The sequence below is a fragment of the Macaca mulatta genome, chromosome 8 (assembly GCF_049350105.2).
Source record: "Macaca mulatta isolate MMU2019108-1 chromosome 8, T2T-MMU8v2.0, whole genome shotgun sequence".
Classification (NCBI taxonomy): domain Eukaryota; kingdom Metazoa; phylum Chordata; class Mammalia; order Primates; family Cercopithecidae; genus Macaca; species Macaca mulatta.
In genome coordinates, this window is record NC_133413.1 from 109796328 (window position 1) to 109817328 (window position 21001).

General features: G+C 35.4%; 1 protein-coding gene across 40 annotated transcripts in view; it reads left to right on the forward strand.

The window, feature by feature from the left end:
- VPS13B (vacuolar protein sorting 13 homolog B) overlaps nucleotides 1-21001 on the forward strand; it is an 856590-nt gene that overhangs the window by 422659 nt on the left and 412930 nt on the right. For all 40 annotated transcript variants that reach the window (XR_013397372.1, XR_013397371.1, XR_013397373.1 and 37 more), the window contains exon 24: nucleotides 19014-19234. Coding sequence is in view for 26 of the 40 variants with exons in the window: in XM_077943895.1 (XP_077800021.1) it covers nucleotides 19014-19234 (221 nt within the window). In the remaining 14 variants the exon portion in view is untranslated. The remainder of the gene's footprint in view (nucleotides 1-19013; nucleotides 19235-21001) is intronic.

Consider the following 21001-nt stretch of genomic DNA (forward strand, 5'->3'; position numbering starts at 1 on the left):
ACAGAGTCTTGCTCTGTCTCCAGGCTGGAGTGCAGTGGCATGCTCACTCACTGCAATCTCTGCCTCCCGGGTTCAAGTGATTCTCCTGCCTCAGCCTCTCGAGTAGCTGGGACTATAGGCACGTGCCACCATGCCCAGCTAATGTTTGTATTTTTAGTAGAGATGGGGTTTCACCATGTTGGCCAGGATGATCTTGATTTCTTGACCTCTCGATTCGCCCCCCTTGGCCTCCCAAAGTGCTGGGATTACATCGTGAGCCACCGCGCCTGGCCAGAAGAATGATTTTAATGCCAGTCAGTGATGGTGGCTTGAGGACTAAAAAGGAAATGAAGAACTGATTTAATAAATAATTTGTTTAAAAATATTATTTGAGAAATGACAGGAGAAAAAGGATGGTACCTGAAAGTATATATACCTTGATATTCTTTGGGTGCAGGAAACAGAAACTAAGTCAGGATAATGAAAGCAAAAATGAAACTTAATGATTCATTGTCTATATTCTATTGTAGAAAACAACTTTGGCTTTTAGTTAAAGTTTTAATATTACTCCCACCATCTGACTCTGGTGGTTATGAAGACCATATGTTCAATTAAAAATTTCTTTTCTGCCGGGTGCGGTGGTGCATGCCTATAATCCCAGCTCTTTGGGAGGCCGAGGCGGGGAGATCACAAGGTTAGGAGATCGAGACCACCCTGGCCAACATGGAGAAACCCCGTCTCTACTAATATACAAAAAATTAGCTGGGCATGGTGGCATGTGCCTGTAGTCCCAGGTACTCAGGAGGCTGATGATGCAGGAGAATCACTTGAACCCGGGAAGCAGAGGTTGCAGTGAGCCAAGATTGTGCTACTGCACTCCAGCCTGGCGACAGAGCAAGACTCCGTCTTAAAAAAAAAAAAAAAAACTTTTCTTTATCTTTGTTTTTGCTTGTCTTCATAACTCCTGAGAAAATATTTTTCTCTCTCCTTAGCATTGCTTATTTATCATTCTGGGATTCCAAATTTCTATTAAATTTGCAATTCTTTGAGACTAATTATTTAGATTCCAGATGGAATAAACCACAAAGAACATATTCTTATGTAACTAAGATTATATACTCAAACCTTTTATTTTTATGGAAATATTTTGGTATATTGCATCTGTTAATATCTATCTGACTTTATAAGCAAAAAATATGATACAAAATTTAATAATTTAAAAAATTACTCAGGATTATCATTGTGAATGCAACCAGAATAAATATAATACAATGAGACCTTTTTATTTACACCTTAAAGCCTTTTCAGTATACTGAGAAATATAAAAATGACATAAATTTGATTCAGTACACCTTGAAACATAATCTACAACTTTATAGGCAAGGGAGTTAGTTGGCACAGCATTCTAAGGGTATCTGTTTCTTTCTTTTAATTCCTAAAACCTAGGCTGATACTTACTTCAACCATCTGTCCTCTCTATCCCACTCAATCCTCCAGCCTTTTTTTGGATTTCTTTATTTTCCTAAATTTCCCATATTTGTCCCATTCATTCAGCAAATACATATTGAGCACCTACCATGTGGCAGTCACATAGAGAATACAGATTTGAACAAGACAGATATGGTGCTTGCTCACTGATATTTTACAAACTATTGGGAAGAGTAGTGCAATAAATAGTCCTTGGTTGAATCTTATGTATTACTGGCTATTGATATCTTTTCCTAAGGGTTTTAAAGATTAAATGAGATATACATTACTTTAAACAGTGTCTGGTAAATGCTCAGTAAAAACCATTATGGTTCTCAACATCTACGTAGGATTTCCAAATTCCATGGCCTGGTTTTCAATCTTTGCTGTTTCCCAGATACATTTTCTTTTCTTGGTCTCTTCTGCTGCCATGTTCCTGGAACCCTGTATGGAACTCTGTCTCTATAATAGGCTTATAACTCTTCACTTCTTTTAATTCACTTATAGAATCACAAAGAAATAATGAAGTAATAAAGAAATAATAATAAAAAAGAATAAAGTAGAGTTTGCTGAAGATGTCCTACCATAGGGAAGAGGTGGTACTGGTTTACCCTGTATCAAACAGTCTTTAAAGTGGCTGTTAGTCTCTTAGACATGTTTGTACATCACAATGCTTATTTGGCCATTTTCTCTTCCTCTTTAATCTCTTGACCAAAGTAATTTGAAATTCCTCTCCTTTTATCATGCAGAGTAATTTAGTTATTTTTGCATGCAATCCTTTTCATGGCTTCCTTTCAATCTTAGGGTATATTTTAAAATCCTTAACATGACCAACAAGACCCCGTAAGAATTGGCCCTGCCCACCTCTCCAGTTGTATTTTCTGCTGCTCTCTCTGCTGCTTGCTTTGCCCAACTCTAGCCCTAGTATCCTTTCTGTGTTCTTGGAATAAGCACAGCACTGTCCTATCACACTGCCTTAGCATATGCTACAAACATGAATTCCTCCTTCCCAATCTATCCTCTAGGCATCTTTCTCCTTCTCCTCCTTCGGGCTTCAGGGTATTTCATTTATCAAGTCCCTCAACTCTGTGCTGTCTTTGTACTCCAGTCATCACTTTTACAAACTATCCTAATTTTAACTATTTTTGTTCAGTATCTCATTCCCCTACTAGGGTGAAAAGAGCAGGAGCCGTACCTGTCTTGTTCATTGCTGTATTCCCATTATTTAGCACAACACATGCCACAAAAGAGGAGCTCACTGTACATTCTCGGGCCACATGAAGTTTTCAAGTTATTCATGATAAATAGTTTTGGTTACTATAAGGGAGGAAGAACTTAAGAAATTAAAAAGTTACCTTCTCACTTATCTTAAGATCCATAAACAAGTGAAAAATAATTCCTGGTCTTTGCAAATTGAAAAAAAGGAAAAAGATGCATTACATAGATGATTAATAGGATGAACAAAAAATTCTCTATAGATTTGAGGCTCTGTCTTTACTGAACTTGGACTTCTGAAGTTCAGAATGATGAACTGTTTGCTGAAATGTGTCATCTGATTTCAATTGCTGTGGAAAGGGAGAGATGATCTCTAATATAGCCAGCTCCAATCTGTGTAGGGTGTTTGGGTCAAAATCAACATCTTGAGTTTCATTAGGGAGCACTTGCAGTGAGCCTTGCAGATGTAATTTGCTACATCCAGCCAACACCTCTGAGCAGATGGATTTCTACACTATGCTTAAAGAGGTTTGTTTTTTCTTCTTTGAATGAATTGCCTGTGACTTTTGTAAAATATTTTGACAGAAATGGAATATTGAGATCATTTATAAATTAAAACTTTGCTGTTGTTGGATTTAGTGAGTTTTAATAGAAACTGTTGTGAAAATTATTTAGCATTTATGAAAAACACAGGGGCTGCTTTTTCATGTAATTTTTGTTCACCTTAGTGGTTTATATGTATTGTTCCATTCTAGGTTTTTTAAGTCATAGTTTTATAATTATAATTTCCACTTGTTCTGAAAGATGATGATGTACTGTTAAAATTATTTTCTTTCCAATTTCACTTAGTGTGTTTGACTTTAATCTTCAAACTGTGTATGCAAATAGGATTCCTTAGGGAGAAAAGGAAGCTCAGAAACTAACTTCTAATTTGTTTTTGATGATGATGTTTTTAAATGAATTTCTTGGGAACAATCATGTATGTATTAGTAGTAAAATTAAGCTGTTGTACTACCTAAATATACTTAATATAATTGCTGTAGACATTATTCTTCTGTAAGTAGCTCACATTCAGCCTTCTTTGTCATTTATTTTGTTATGGGTTCTATAGCTTTTAAAGGCTGAAAAGGAACATCACCCTATTTATTCCTTGCTTATCAGTTTTGCATTTCCCAATCTCCTCCCTCTCCCCACCACACTTATTTTAAATACCAAACCAATATGGCAGACCTAACATGCTGTCATATTTTTCCTGATCACATTTTTAGACTTTATTTTTTTAAAGCAGTTTGAGGTTCATAGCAAAATTGAGAGGAGGGGACAGAAATAACTCATATATCCCCTGCTCCTAAACCTGCACAACCTCTCCAATTCAGTACTGATGAACCTACAGGGATACATAATTGTCACCCAAAATCTGTAGTTTACTAGAGGACTCACTCTGGGTGTTGTACATTCTATGGACTTGGAGAAATATATAATGACATGTATCTGTCATTATAGTATGCATAATATTTTTACTGCCCCCAAAACCACCTGTGCTCAACATACTCATTTCTTAGCCCCTACAAACAATGATATTTTCCCTGTCTCCATAGCTTTGTCTTTTTAAGAATGTCATATAATTGGCATAAAACAGTATATAACTTTTTCGTATAGGATTCTTTGACATAGTAATTTACATTTTTGCTTCTTCCATGTATTTCCATGGCTAGATAGATTTTAATTTTTTGAGACAGGGTCTCACTCTGTCACCCAGGCTAGAGTGCAGTGGTACGATCATAGCTCACTGCAGCCTCAACTCCTGTACTCAAGTAATTATCCTGAGGAGGACTATTTGCTACCTCACCTGGCTAAATTTTTTTGTTTTTAAATTTTTGTAGAGACAGGGTCTTGCTGTGTTGCATAGGGTGATCTCTAACTCCTGGTCTCAGGTGGTCCTCCATCTTGGCCTCCTAAAACACTGGGATTACAGGTGTGAGCAGTGGCACCTGGCCGATAGCTCATTTCTGTTGTGCTAATATTTAATTGTCTGAATGTACTACAGTTTATCCATTCATGTGTGAATAGACATCTTGGTTGCTTCCAAGTGTTGGCAATTTTAAATAAAGTTGCTATATTCCTCCATCTGCAGGTTTTTGTGTGAACCTATGTTTCCAGCTTCTTTCGACAAATACTAAGGTACATACATGATTGCCAGATCGTATGGTAAAAATGTTTAGTTTGGTAGTATACCACCAAACTGTCTTCGTTTTGCATTCCCACCAACAATGAGTGGGAATCCCTGTTGTTGCACATACTCACTAGCATTTGGTGTTCTGAATTTTGGCCATTCTGATAGGTATGTAGTGGTATCTAAATGCTGTTTAAATTTAGTTTCCTGATGACATGTTCTGTGAAGCATTTTTTCATATGCTTATTTGCCATCTATATATCTTTGATTGATGGGTCTGTTAAGGTCTTTGGCCCATTTTTAAAAATAGGCTTTGCTTATTGTTGAGTTTTAAGAGTTCTTTGTATATTTTGGGTAACAGTCCCCTATCAGATGTTTTGGCAAATATTTTCTCCCAAATTTGCTTTTCTTTTTATTCTCTTGAGTGTTTTTGTTTGCAGAAATTTTTAATTTTAGTAAAGTCCAGATTATCAGTTCTTTCTTTAATGGATCAAGCATTTGGTGTTACATGTAAAAAGTCATCAAAAAGTCAAGGTTATCTAGATTTCCTCCTGTTATCTTCTAGGAGTTGTATAGTTTCATGTTTTACATTAGGTCTTGTACTAGTTTGTTCTTGCATTGCTATAAAGAAATACCTGAGACTGGGTAATTTATAAAGAAAAGAGGTTTAATTGGCTCACAGTTCTGCTGGCTGTACAGGAAGCATGGTGGCATCTGCTTTGCTTCTGGGGAGGCCTCAGGAAACTTACAATTATGGCAGAAGACAAAGCAATAGCCAGCACTTCACACGGCTGGAGCAGGAGGAAGAGAGGGAGGGTGGAGGGTGATTTCACATACTTTTAAACAGCCAGCTCTTACTGAAGTATAATTTATATAATGTAACATTAACACTTGTAAGTATACAATTCTGTTATTTTTATTAAATTTATTAAGATGTATAACCATGACCATAATACAGTTTTAGAACATTTCCATCATCCCAAAAGTTTTCTTGTGTCCTTTGTAGTTGATCCCTGCTCCTACCTACAGCCCTAGGCAACCCTGATCTTCTTTCTGTCCCTATAAATTTGCCTTTCCTGGACATTTTAATACACTGGAATCATACAATAGATAGTCTTTTGCATCTGGCTTCTTTCACTTAGTGTAACATTTTGGTATTCTTCCATGACGTAACATGTATCAGTAGTTTGTTCCTTTTTATTGCTGAGGAGCATTCCATTGTATGATAATGCTACATTTTATTTATCAACTCACCAGTTGATATATATTCTACTTTTTGCCTATAGTGAATAATGCTGTTACGTACATTTGGGTACATGTGTTTGTATGGACAAATGTAACTGATCATTGATAGAGTCTTTACAGTGGAATTATTGGGTTGAATGGTAAATTTATGTTGAACAGTTAAAGAAACTCCCAAATCACTTTCTAAGTGTTTACACCGTTTTACATTCTTATGCTCGATTTGTTAGGGTTTTACTTTCTACATATCCTTACCAACACTTGGTATTTTAGCCATTCTGATGGAGATACATATAGTGATATCTTATTGTGGTGTCAATTTGCATTTTGTAATGACTTATAATGTTTCATGTTTTTCATGTATGTAATAATTTATATACCTTCTTTAATGAAATGTCTATTGAAATCATTTTCCCATTTTAAAGTTTTCTTCTTATTTTTGAGTTCTAAGAGGTTTTTTTTTAATATATTCCAACTGTCTTTTTTTCTGATATATGCTTTGCTAGTGTTTTCTTCCTGGCTGTGTGGCTGTGGCTTTTCTTTTTTTTTTTTTTTTTATTTTTTGAGATGGAGTCTCACTCTGTTGCCTCAGCTGGAATGCAGTGGCACAATCTTGGCTCACTTCAGCCTCCGCCTCCTGGGTTCAAGCGATTCTCCTGCCTCAGCCTTTCAAATAGCTGGAATTATAGGCATGAGCCACCATGCATGGCTAAATTTTGTATTTTTAGTAGAGATGGGGTTTCACCATGCTGATCTGTCTGGTTTCAAACTCCTGGCTTCAAGAGATCTGCCCGCCTCGGCCTCCCAAAGTGCTGGAATTACAGGCATGAGCCATCACGCCCAGCGTGATGAGAATCTGGTTATAAGAATCTAATCTTTCAGCACTTTGGGAGGCCGAGACGGGCGGATCACGAGGTCAGGAGATCGAGACCATCCTGGCTCACACGGTGAAACCCCGTCTCTACTAAAAAAAATACAAAAAACTAGCCGGGCGAGGTGGCGGGCGTCTGTAGTCCCAGCTACTCGGGAGGCTGAGGCAGGAGAATGGTCTAAACCCGGGAGGCGGAGCTTGCAGTGAGCTGAGATCCGGCCACTGCACCCCAGCCTGGGCGACAGAGCAAGACTCTGTCTCAAAAAAAAAAAAAAAAAAAAAAAAAAGAATCTAATCTTTTCATTTTCTTTTCTTTTCTTTTTTTTTTCGAGACGGAGTCTCGCTCTGTCGCGGCCCAGGCTGGAGCGCAGTGGCCGGATCTCAGCTCACTGCAAGCTCCGCCTCCCGGGTTTACGGCCATTCTCCTGCCTCAGCCTCCGGAGTAGCTGGGACTACAGGCGCCCGCCACCTCGCCCGGCTAGTTTTTTGTATATTTTTTAGTAGAGACGGGGTTTCACCGTGTTAGCCAGGATGGTCTCGATCTCTTGACCTCGTGATCCGCCCGTCTCGGCCTCCCAAAGTGCTGGGATTACAGGCTTGAGCCACCGCGCCCGGCTCATTTTCTTAATAGTTACTTTTGAAGCATAAACATTTAAAATTCGTTGAAATCTATTTTGTCAATTTTTCTTTCTTTTATGAATTGTGCTTTTGGTATCATTGTCTTAGCTCTTACATTTAGATCTATGATGCATTTCAAGATAATTTTGCTTATAATGTGAAATAGGGTCTAAGTTCATTTATTGCATGTGGATATTACAATTGTCACATTACTATTTGTTTAAAAGACTTTCGTTTCTCTACTGAATTGTCTTGGCATCTTTGTTGTAAATCAGTTTATCATTAATATAATTTATTCCCCCTGGACTCTTACTTCTGATCCATTGATATAAATGCTTGTCCTGGTGTCTGTATTATAGTCTTGATTACTGAAATGTCAAAGTAAGTTTGGAAATTAGGTCATGTAAGTCAGAGGTCCCCAACCCATGGGACATACACTGGTGAGTGGTGGGTGAGTAGGCATTACCACCTAAGCTCTGCCTCCTGTGAGATCAGTGACAGCATTAGATTCTCATAGGAGTGTGAACCGTGCATACGAGGGATCTAGGTTACGTGCTCCTTATGAGAATCTAACTAATGCCTGATGATCTGAGGTGGAACAGTCTCATCCCCAAACCACCCCCTAACCCCAGAACATGGAAAAATTTTCTCCACAAAACCAATCCCTGGTGTCGAAAAGGTGGGGGCTGCTGATATAAGTCATCCAACTTTCTTCTCCTGTTTTGAAATTATTTTGTCTGTGTTTTTCATGTTTTATAAACATTTTGACATCTGTTTATCAATTTCTATAAAAAGAGACTGCTAGAATTTTGGTAGGAATTGATTTTAATTTGTAGATCAAGTGGGAAAATTTGCCATCTTGACATTATTGAGTCTTTGGATCTGTGAACACAGAATGTTTATTTAGATCTTCAGAAATGTTTTGCAGATTTCAGTATACTAGTCTTATACTTCTTATGTTAAATTTATTCCTATGTATTTTACTTATTTGATGCTATTGTGATGGAATTGTTTTCTTATTTTTCTTTTTGTATTCTTTATTCCTGGTATATAAAAATACAGTTGAATTTTTTGTATTTTTCTTCTATCCTGAGACCTTGCTGAACTATGGTTTACTAGTTCTAGTTGTCTTTACTTTTTGTTCTCTGGGATTTTCAATATATTAAATCATGCCATATGTGAATAAAGACAGTTTTACTTTTTTCTTCAGAATGTCTTGTGTAATTTTGCATAGAAATAGTGAGAGCAGACATCCTTGCTTTATTCCCAATCCTAGAGGGAAAGCATTCAGTCTTTCACCATTAAGAATGATTGTAGCTGTGAGTTTTTCAGAGATGCCCATCATCATTTTGAGAATGATCCCTTTTATTCCTAGTTTAATTGAGACCTTTTATTTATTTCTTTTTTTGAGACAGAGTCTCACCCTGTCTCCTAGACTGGAGTGCAGTGGCACAATCTTGGCTCACAGCAACCTCTGCCTCCTGGGTTCAAGTGATTCGCGTGCACCATCATGCCCAGCTAATTTTTGTATTTTTAGTAGAGACGGAGTTTCGGCATCTTGACCAGGTTTATTTTGAACTCCTGACCTCAAGTGATCTTCCCACCTTGGCCTCCCGAAGTGCTGGGATTATAGGTGTGAGCCATCACACCAGCCATTTTATTGAAACCTTTTAAAAAATCATGAATTGCTTGTTGATTTTATCAAAATTTTTTTGAATTTGTTGATATCATGTGGTTTCTATACTTTTTGCTGTTACTATTGTGTATTACATTAACCAATTCTATATAATTAATTTTTATATATAATTAACAATCAATCATGTGAACCTAGTATTTCTCAACTATATCTCATTTGGTCATAGGGTGTTATCCTCTTTATATGGTGCTGGATATGATTTGCTATATTTTTAAAGGATTTCTGTATCCATGTTTATTAAGGGGTTTTAGTCTGTAAATTTCTTGTAGTGACTTCGTCTGCTTTTCATGTCAACTTAATGCTAGCCTCAAAGAATGAGTTTGGAAGTCTTTCATTCTGTCCTACTTTTGGAAGCATGTATGAGGGATTGACATTCTTTCCCTAAATGTTTGATACAGTTTACCAGTGAAGCCATGTGGAACTGGTAGAACTTTTTTCGATGAAAAGTTTTTAAATTAATAATTTAATTTGTTATAGGTCTATACAGATTTTCTTCCTTCTTTAGTCAGTTATGGTAAGTTGTATCTTTCTTTTTTTTTTTTTTTCTTTTGAGACGGACTCTTGCTCTGTCGCCCAGGCTGGAGTGCAGTGGCGTGATCTCAGCTCACTGCAGTCTCTGCCTCCTGGGTTCAAGCCATTCTCCTGCGTCAGCCTCCTGAGTAGCCGGGAATACAGGCACTCACCAACATGCCCAGCTAATTATTTTTAGTAGAGTTGGGGTTTCACCTATTGGCCAGGCTAGTCTCAAACTCCTGACTTCAGGTGATTTGCCCACTTTGGCCTCCTGAAGTGCTGGGATTACAGGCATGAGCCACTGTGCCCAACCGGTAATTTGTATCTTTCTAGAAAGTTATATATTCATCTTGAGTTATCTAATTTGTTGGCATAAAGCTGTTCTTAACATTCCCTTTTAATCTCTTTTACTTTTGAAGAGTTAATAATGATATTCTTTCATTCCTCATTCTGGTAATTGTGACTTATGCCTTTTTTCTGCATTAGTTAAGCTAAAGGATTGTCAGTTTGATAATCCATTAGAAATAACTTAATTTCATTGATTTTTTTCCTATCATTTTTCCTTTTCATTTCATTGGTTTCAGCTCTAATCTTTATTATTTTCTGTTTTAATAACATTGTTTTTAGTTTTATTATTTCTCATCTTAAGGCTAAAGCTTTGATTATTGATTTGAGAAATTTATTCCCATATAATGTGGGCATTTAATGCTATAAATATCTCTTTAATCACTACTTAAGCTGCATCCCAGAAATTGTGATATATTTACATTTTTTATTTTCTTATTATTTTTTTTTTCTTAGACAGAGTCTCGCTCTGTCGCCCAGGCTGGAGTGCAGTGGCCAAATCTCAGCTCACTGCAAACTCCGCCTGCCGGGTTTATGCCATTCTCCTGCCTCAGCCTCTCGCCTTTTTTATTTTCTTTAAAGTATTTTGTTATTTTCCTTACGATTTCTTCTTTGGCCCCTGGGTTATTTAGAAATGTGTTGTTTAACTTCCAAATATTTCACAATTTCACAGATTTCTTTTTGTTGCTGATTTCTAATCTAATTCCATTGTGGTCAGATGATATACTTTATATGATGTTCATTCTTTTACATTTATTAAGACTTGTTTTAAGGTCTAGCATATGGTCTGTTTGGGAGATTGTTGCATAGGCACTTGAATGTGTATTCTGCAGTTCTTAGCTGCAGCATTTTATTAATATATATGCCAGTTACGTTGAGTTGGTTGATAAACCTGTTCATTTCTTCTGTCACCTTAATTGAGTTTCTAATTATTCTATCAATTATGGAGAGTGGGATATTTAAATCTTCAAGTGTTATTTTTTAGTTGTCTATTTTATCATTTAAATTCTGTCAGTTTTTGATTCATGTACAGTCATGAGTCACTTAATATGTTCTGAGAAATGCATCATTATGCAATTTCGTTGTTGTGCAAACATTATAGCATATGCGTATACAAACCTAGATAACATAGCCTACTCTACATTTAGGCTATAGCCCATCTATGGTAAAACATATTGCTCTTAGGCTGCAAACGTGTACAGAATGGAACTGTACTGAATACTGTAGACAATTGTAAGTTTTGATAAGTATTAATTGTTAATAATGGCAAGTATTTTTTTTATCTCAAATGTATCTAAACATAGAAAAGGTACAATAGAAGTATGGTATTAGAATCATATGGGACCACCATTGTATATGCAGTCTGTCACTAAGTGAAACATTGTTATGTAGCACATAATGTATTTTGAGATTCTGTTGTTAGATGTGTATGTACCTATAATTGTTAGGTTTTACTAAAAGTTGGCCCCGTTTATTATTATGGAATACCTGTCTCTGTAATACTTCTTGTCTTAAATTAGTTTCTATCTGTTATTAATTATAGCTACTTCAACTTTCTTATGGTTGTGGTTTAATAGTATACCTCTTTCCATCTTCTTACTTTAACTTAGTTTTGGTTTTGAATGAAAGTGTTTCTAGTTTAAACAGTATTTTGTTAATCTTGCTATTTAACGCAGTCTGACAATCTCTGATTTTTAAATGCGGCTTTTAACATTTTCATTTAGTGTAATAATAATATATTTGAACTCACTTGGTAATTTGCTATTCGTTGTCTGTTTTTCCTGCCTTTTTTGTTACTCTGTTCCCCTTTTACTACTTTATGTGCTTTATATCTGTATTTTAGTGTACCATTTCATTTTCTCTATTCATTTTTTTACTATGTATATTTTTAATGGTGGCTCTGGGAACTGTATTATGACTTGAATTTACATTCTACCTCAGTTAAACTCCTAAATTAATTCTGGTGAATTATGGAAAATTTCTTCTAATTTATATCTAATCTTTATCCCCCGTATTGACACATATATTATATCTACATGTAATATAACCCAATATTACAGTGTTATAAATGTTGTATATATTCAGTAGCATTTTCAAGTACTTAAGAGGAGAAATGATGAATACTGTATCTGTAGAGTCTTCATATAACCCAAATATTTGTTATATCCAGTGCTTTTCGTTTCTTTCTGTACATTGGAGTTAACACCTGAAAGATTGAAGGACAAGGTGTTTCTGGTAAGGAAGATCTGACACCATTAAATAATCTGAGTGCTTGTTTATGAGAGAATATCTTTGTTTCACTTTTAGTTTTGAAGGATAGTTTTACTGGATATAAAATTATTGGTTGACAGTTTTTTTTCCTTCCTTGGTAGTGTTACCAGTTTCCACTGATAGTATTGCTGAGTGTGGACATTGTTCACCACTTCAAATCAAGTGACCTCTCTTTGATCATGGCAGCAATGCCACCAGTCCTCATAGCTTGCCTTGTAGAACCTCCTCTGTGGTAGAGATAGAAATGGTGGCCTCATGCAAGAACATCACAGATTCTCACTTTTCTTATCCAAAGTTCAACAGTTCTTCAAGCATAAATGCTTTTCTCATTATTTTAATCCCAAAGTGCTGAAATGGTTGTGTTTTTTGTTAAATGTTGTATCAACTATATCTAGCTTTGCAGTTTATTTTTGGAAAGATGATTTTTAAAAAACTGCTTATTTGGCCATAACTGCAAGTCTAACCCAAATTCTCTTCTTTTCTCAAGCTACTTCATATATTACTAGTTGGTTTTTTTTTTTTTTTTTTTAAATATTTAGCCTGGAAATGATTGCATTTCACTGTCTCCTTAGATTGGCCCCATTACAAGTAAGGAAATGCAATGCATTGTGACCTATGCAGAAAGAATTACTGGTGACTGCTTTATACTGAAGACAACTGTGGGTGTGGTAGGCAGAGTTTGTGCAATGAATAGCACAAATGTATAATTACATACTCTCTCAGATTTTCATTTTCATGAAATGAAGTCCAGCTTTGGATCTTTCCAACTCTGTGACATCTGAGGTTTTCTTCTTACGTTCCTGACGATATTTAGGAAAAATTACTTCTGACTTTCATTAATGATTTTGCAAGCTTTTCTAACTTATTTAATGTCTTTCCATTCCTTATAGTAGCTATGACAATTTTTTTTTTTTTTTTTACCAATTTCTTTAAGATTATCTAATTGTTTTCCCTACTCAACAGGCAACCTTCATATTACTTCAGTGGAAGCGAGTGAAAGCATTGACAGTTTCTCACCCAGACCCATCGAATTCCTAATAAAGAGCCTTTGCAATTATCATAGAATATTTCTCTTCCAAATAGTTCCACAGTTCACTCTTCGAAGAATTCCACTTTCTCATAGAGACCTTACTAGAGTATGGTATCTTAAAATGACACCACCATCAACTGGTGTCCCATTACCCTGCTAATTGTTCTCCAGAGCTTTTATCAACATTGACGTACTAAATATCAGTTGATTAATAGTTGATTATCTTTCTACCACTAGAATGCAAGCTCTATGAAAACAATGAGTGTGCATTGCTCAGTGCTGTGACCCTAGATCCTAGAATGAGGTCACATAATTTTAACTCAGAATATTTGTTCAACAAAAGAATCTACCTTACTAGAAGCAATCCTTATACTGCCGCCAATGCTTAAGACCCAGCCATTTTTACTCATTCATTCCCCTCCCTCCCTTCCTCCCTCCCTCCCTCCCTCCCTTCCTTCCTTCCTTCCTTCCTTCCAATTTCCTTTCTTTCAACTTCCTAACTTTCCCCTCCTCCCTCCCTCCCTCCCTCCATCTCTTTCTTTTGTGTACTATATGCTATGCACTGTATTTTTAGAGAACTTGCTTATAAACTCTTTATTTTCCCCATGTTGGCATGTAAGAATATCAAGATATCTTTTCACCTTATCCAATCAGGACAAAACCTTTTAGCTGTCAAATCAAATAGAACTTTTTAAAATTCTTGACATCATTGCTTGATTCCTTCTTGAATACCTTCCTAACTTCTGGATAACCACTCTCTTTTGGTTTTCTGTGGATCTTGGCCATTCTTTCTGAACATTCTTCATGGGTTCTTTTTCCCTTTCCTCTGCCTTTCTCTTAAACACAGGTATTCTTCCTATGTACAGCTTTCCTAAACTTTAGCTATCATCTTTCACTGATAGTTTACAAATCTGTAAGATTTTCACATGCCTGACTTCTTTGTTCTTTTCTTATATGCCCAGATACCCATTTTAGCTATACCTGTACTAATGTTAAGGACTGAATATTTGTGTTCCCTCAAATTCATATGTTGAGCCCTTAACATCCAATGTGATGGTTAGGAGGTGAGGCATTTAGGAGGTATTTAGGTTTCTGTGACATCACGAGATTGGAGCCAGTGGGATTAGTACCTTAAGAAGAAAAGGAAGAAATACCAGAATTTCCTCTCTCTCTGTCGTGTGAGAACACAGCAAGAAGGTTATCTAATTGTTTTCCAGCTTCAGAGAGTGTTCTTACCAGGAACCAAATCTGCCAGCACCTTGATGCTGGAATTCCCAGAACTCTTAGAGATGAATGTCTATTGTTTAAGTCACTAGTCTATGGTATTTTGTTATACCAGCCTCTGCTGACCACAAGACAGCTATCCATTCCATGGCACTGATGTTACTGATAGGATCTTGTCTTATAGAGTAGTAGGAGTCTTCAATACCAATTTACCCTAAGTCACACATTGTTATAATATTCACATTTTTAGCAAAACTATAGGGTAACTACTAATACCTTTGTTGTCTGAAGGGCAATGCTATTCTTTTCAGTCCCTTCTTCTTTTAAAAGCAGTGATTATTCTAGTTTTGCATCGTTTACTATTGAAATAATGTTTTAGACAATCTTAGAGGATTGTATTTCTTTATGAATAATGAAATGTTGATGAACAAGTCATGATTAAACCAGTAATGACTTTCAGAAGTAAATAATAGTTTTATTGGTAACATGGATTTCTATATGTAAAAGATTTTTCACAAATTTGAAATCAATTATCTTATTACTATCATTATTATTATATTTTGTACATGCAATACATTTCATATTTCCTACAAAACAGTATTCCAAATGTAGAATCTTAGTTACAGCACAAATAAAACTGTAGGTTGCTCATTTTCATTTCCTTTCTTTCTATGCCTTTCAACTGTCTTCCTCTTCTATGAAGATGGGCTAGATATCATTTATAATGTCTTGATTTTTTTTGAAGTATCTATTACTTAAATTAACATCACTTAGAATTAACAAACACTTTATCTTAACTGTCTATTTTATTTTATTTTAAGATGGAGTTTCGCCCTTGTTGCTCAGGCTGGAGTGCAATGGCATGATCTTGGCTCACTGGAGCCTCTGCCTCCCATATTCAATAGATTCTCCTGCCTTAGCCTCCTAAGTAGCTGGGATTACAGGCATGCACCACCACACCTGGCTAGTCTTTTTGTATTTTTAGTAGAGACAGGTTTTCTCCATGTTGGTCAGGCTGGTCTTGAACTCCTGACCTCAGGTAATCTGCCTGCCTCGACCTCTCAAAGCGCTGGGATTACCGGTGTCAACCACTGCTCCCGGCCTTAACTGTCTTTAAATAAGTTAAGTGCTAACTAGTTTGGGCTAACACTCTCAGCAATTTTGGCCTATTTAAATTTGTAGTACATCTTTCTCTCAAGTGTTACACTCACAATAGGTGGTAGAATGTTCCTGGTTATACTAGTTCATATTTGAAATACAAACCTGCCTGAGTCTTACTGGTTTGTTGACTGTAAGAGAAAAAACTGGGAGAAGAGGAAGGCATTTTTTTGTTGTTGATGCTTTTGACAAACATTCAGTGACTAAGGTAATGAAAACAAGGAAAACTGAGGAAAGTGTCTCCAACATTGACCAACATTCTTTCTGCATTTGCTAAATGGATATTTGTAAGGTGACTCAAACTGGCTTCAAGTACATACACTTTTTTTCTGTAGTAGAGTGTTTTTTGAAAGGGAAAGACTGATTATCTTTCCAGAATATTGATTCCTCAAAAAAGATTGGGATCATAAATTATGTTTCTGTGATCAGGATTTGTATAAATAGTCACTGTTCATTAACCACAACATTGACAAAAACTTTTTTTTTAAATATCTATATTATTAAAATTATTTTTGTGTCATGTAAACTATAATCTTCTGATTATAGCATGGTGTAAAATCGGCAACATGTGATACAATATAAAGAAATCCACTGTAATTTTCTTTTTAAGTTTCACTCAATTGTAAGTTAATATGTTCCTTTGGGGACCTCCTTCCTGCTCCACCCCTTGGCGTTGACACATGTAACGCATAGTCTCACTGATTGTTCTTTATTTATTCAATTTGTCCCAAAGCTTTCTGTCATATTCACTTTCTTTCACATTATTTGTTCCGAATTACATCAGTGTTTGGTTATCATTTTCTTGAGAATTGTTTTGTTTGTATTCTTTTCTCTAATGATAATATAGAGGGGTAACAAATTCACATACAAATGGGATTCTCAATGTTCCTGCTTTGTTCTTTTTTTATTATTCTTTAGACATTTTGTTTGAAAATGTTTAAATTCTGCCAGCAATATTTTCTCTGAAACAAAAGACTTAGATTATAGCATTACAACTTTCCAAGTACAATAAAAATCTTAATCTCGAAGGTCAGCCCAGATTGATAGAAAACTACGTGAAGTTCTCAGAATAGTATGTGGTTCTGGCCAGTCATGGATGTCTGAACATATTTTATGGAGTACCCAGAACATTATTTTGCCAGTATTATAAGTCGATAAGGTATTTTTATTGTGGTGTGTGTGTATGAAAGGAGTACTTGTGCAATTAATGTGTTTTGCGAATTTTTCTCATAGTGGGAAATTGTGGAATTTTTATCATTGTATGTTAACATCTCATCTTCTAGGTATAGTGTGCTTTTTAAAACAATCTGTATGCTAAATAAATGGACATTAAGTAGTACCTTAAAAGGTGTATTTTTTTTTTTTAGGAGTTAGAGTATGATATGCCCAATTTCAATTTCTTAATCTGATTCCAAAGAAGCAGCAGAAATATAACTGTGATAGTACCAGTGTTATTTGGGATTTTTAAAAATTTAACAAATTTAAATTTCGTGCTCTTACATCCAACATAACCACCATTTGGCATTTCTTGGATAAAATAAGGTTTGAAAAAATATATATAGCTCACTACCAGCTTTAAAATATGTAATCTGAAATCATTCCAAAATATTTTAAGACAAATTTGGCAGAGCCTTTATTTTTAAATAGCATGGAATTTTATGTAGGTTTTAAAATAATTTTAGAATTAGTTACAGATGATTTAGTTTGTCGTTCTTCCTAGGGGGAAAATATTTTAAATCTTAAGACAGGCAAAGTACCATAGTGCTGACCACATATTATGCAGTTATCATTGTTTCCAGACAAGTTATTGTGAACTATGTTGCTAGGTTTATTTTATTATGCAAGTCTCAATTTCAAAGTTTCTAATTTTATGACAATTTTATTAACTATATTTGGTCAAGACATTTTTAATATTCAGACTTATAAGAATGTATCTTCTGGTACCTACTGAGTATTGAATATATATTTAGATTCCTCTAAAATATTTATAGTATGATCTACCTAGTAATTCACTTGGTATTTTTTCTTCAGTGAAAAAACAAGGTAAGACTACAAGTGCAGTGTGATCTCTGATCTAATCTCTGCCTGGGCACATCCATCCCCCATAGGGGGAAAAATATATATGAAGGAAATATAATTAAGTGTTAATAATATTTATTATTGGGAGTGGCAAGATAGAAGGTAAATTATGAATGGTTTTGATATTTTCTTCTTACATAATTTCCAAAATTATCTGCAGTATGGTGTCTGTTACCTCTCTAATTAGAAAATAAATGTCCTCAATTTGTTCTAACTTAATTGAATTACTAAAAATGATGTTCGTGTTATACTCTCTGTACTGACAAACGCTAGTAGAATTGTAAAGTCCAAAATATAAATGATATCAAATTGATATCACCATAATAAATGTTTAAAAATATTCTAATGCTAAATGGACTTTTAAAAGTTCAAAATTACTTTCCTATATTTACAAGAAATAAATGGCTTTATCTCAAAAGTTTATATTAATAAATTAATCTTACCTGAGATAAGTTAGTAAAAGCTCAAAGTATAGAAAGGGAATTTTGCTTTTAATCCTGAAGTTTATGAATGCCAATTTTTTTATCAAGTGCATTTTAATTAAAAATAACTCAAATGTAAGAATAATCTAGGGAACATATCAAAATTCATGCTGGTTCGTAACATCAGAGGTTTTGATTAAGAAAGTCTAAAGTCCTAGGAACCTCTATTTTAAACCAGCATCCCACATGATTCTGATGCAGGTGATCCAACAGACCATATTAGATTGTTTATTCTCTTCCTTTCTCATTCCATGGCAAGATCTATGGTCATTTTCAGTACCGTAGATAAAACCTTCCATTTACGTAATTTGATCTGTTTTCTCTGGCCTCCAAGGTATGGCGCATTCGTCCCCAACAGTTTCACAATACAACAAACTAGGGTAAGGGAAGAAGTTGTTAGAACTTTTATTTTTAATTTTATCCCATATATTTAATTTATATTAATGTATGGTTCGTAGTGTATATAATTACTGAAAGAATTTTAAGTAGCTTGTATATTGTTTAGCACTTTGGTCTCAGGAAAACTATTTTCACTTTGTATGATGGAGTATTAGTCATAAATGTTAAATGTTTTACATTTTACTGTCAAGTGAAAATTAATTGTGTTTTTGTTTGTGTGCTTCCCTATTCCCTTTTGTCCCCTATATCAGGTGATGCTTTTCCTTGGACGATCAGCTTACATCATTTCAGCATATATACCCTTCTTGGAAAACAAGTGACACTTTGCCTAGTGGAACCTATGGGTTGCACCTCCACTCTAGCTGTCACGTCTCAAAAACTACTTGCTACGGGACCTGATACACGACATTCATTTGTTGTCTGTCTCCATGTTGACCTAGAGTCACTAGAGATAAAATGCTCTAATCCCCAGGTTGGTACATTTGATTTATGAAAGGAAATTTAAAGTAATGTGATTTAAAAGCAATTGTTATCCTTTTTGTTGAAGGGTTTCTCTTCTCTTAAGTATCCTAAATTATTTTTAACTTGGCCATCAAGATCAGGGTGGTTAGATTAAGAATTGCTTTGAAGCTCTCTCAAGTTGTGTAATTTAAACTCTTCTGAAAATGTAATGGTGGCAGCACAAATGTATCTTTTGGCCGATGGCATGAAATCAGTTGCAGATGTAATGTTTTCAAACACTGAAGAACTATTTTACTGTTAAACTGGAAGAGTTTGTTGAACTGATCAAATGTAATTTTCATTCAGATTCTCACTCAGAACTTCTTTGCTTATGATGCAATATTTTTAAAAAGAAAAAGATTTCAGTTGTCATAGACCAATCATGCTGTATCTTGTAATTTTACAGTTTAATGTGAATTCAGATCACCTGTGTTTACACAAATAATTAGTTGCATACAATGTAGCACTTGTTTACTTAGCCTCAAATAGACTGTGTTATATTTTCTCTGTAGATTGTCAAAGCTGAATACTATTTAGAGTTATATTTTAAAATAATCCTTTTTAGAAGATTATTGGACACTCTAGGTCAATAGTGATAAATTTATATTTAATGTAGCATTAATTGTTATAAGCCAGTTTTTAAAGAGTGTTTTTTTAAGTAGGTTCAACTTAGTTGAGCTTGATGGCACATGCCTGTAGTCCCAGCTACTCAGGAGGCCGAGGCAGGAGGATCACTTGAGCCCAGAAGTTAGAGGCTGTGGTGTCCTATGATTGCACCTGGGAGTAGCCACTGCACTCCAGCCTGGGCAATAAAGCAAGACTCTTTCTCTCAAAATTTTTTGTTTTGTTTTAATTCAATTTTTTAAAATTTTTTTTTATTTTTTATTTTTTTTATTATTATACTTTAAGTTCTAGGGTACATGTGCACAATGTGCAAGTTTGTTACATATGTATACTTGTGCCATGTTGGTGTGCTGCACCCATCAACTCATCAGCACCAATCAACTAGTCATTTACATCAGGTATAACTCCCAATGCCGTCCCTCCCCCCGCCCCCCTCCCCATAATAGGCCCCGGTGTGTGATGTTCCCCTTCCCGAGTCAAAGTGATCTCATTGTTCAGTTCCCACCTATGAGTGAGAACATGCGGTGTTTGGTTTTCGGTTCTTGTGATAGTTTGCTGAGAATGATGGTTTCCAGCTCCATCCATGTCCCTACAAGGACACAAACTCATCCCTTTTTATGGCTGCATAGTATTCCATGGTGTATATGTGCCACACTGTCTTAATCCAGTCTGTCACTGATGGACATTTGGGTTGATTCCAAGTCTTTGCTATTGTGAATAGTGCCACAATAAACATACGTGTGCATGTGTCTTTATAGTAGCATGATTTATAATCCTTTGGGCATATACCCAGTAATGGGATGGCTGGGTCATATGGTACTTCTAGTTCTAGATCCTTGAGGAATTGCCATACTGTTTTCCACAATGGCTGAACTAGTTTACAGTCCCACCAACAGTGTAACAGTGTTCCTATTCCTCCACATCCTCTCCAGCACCTGTTGTTTCCTGACTTTTTAATGATTGCCATTCTAACTGGTGTGAGATGGTATCTCATTATGGTTTTGATTTGCATTTCTCTGATGGCCAGTGATGATGAGCATTTTTTCATGTGTCTGTTGGCTGTATGCATGTCTTCTTTTGAGAAATGTCTGTTCATATCTTTTGCCCACTTTTT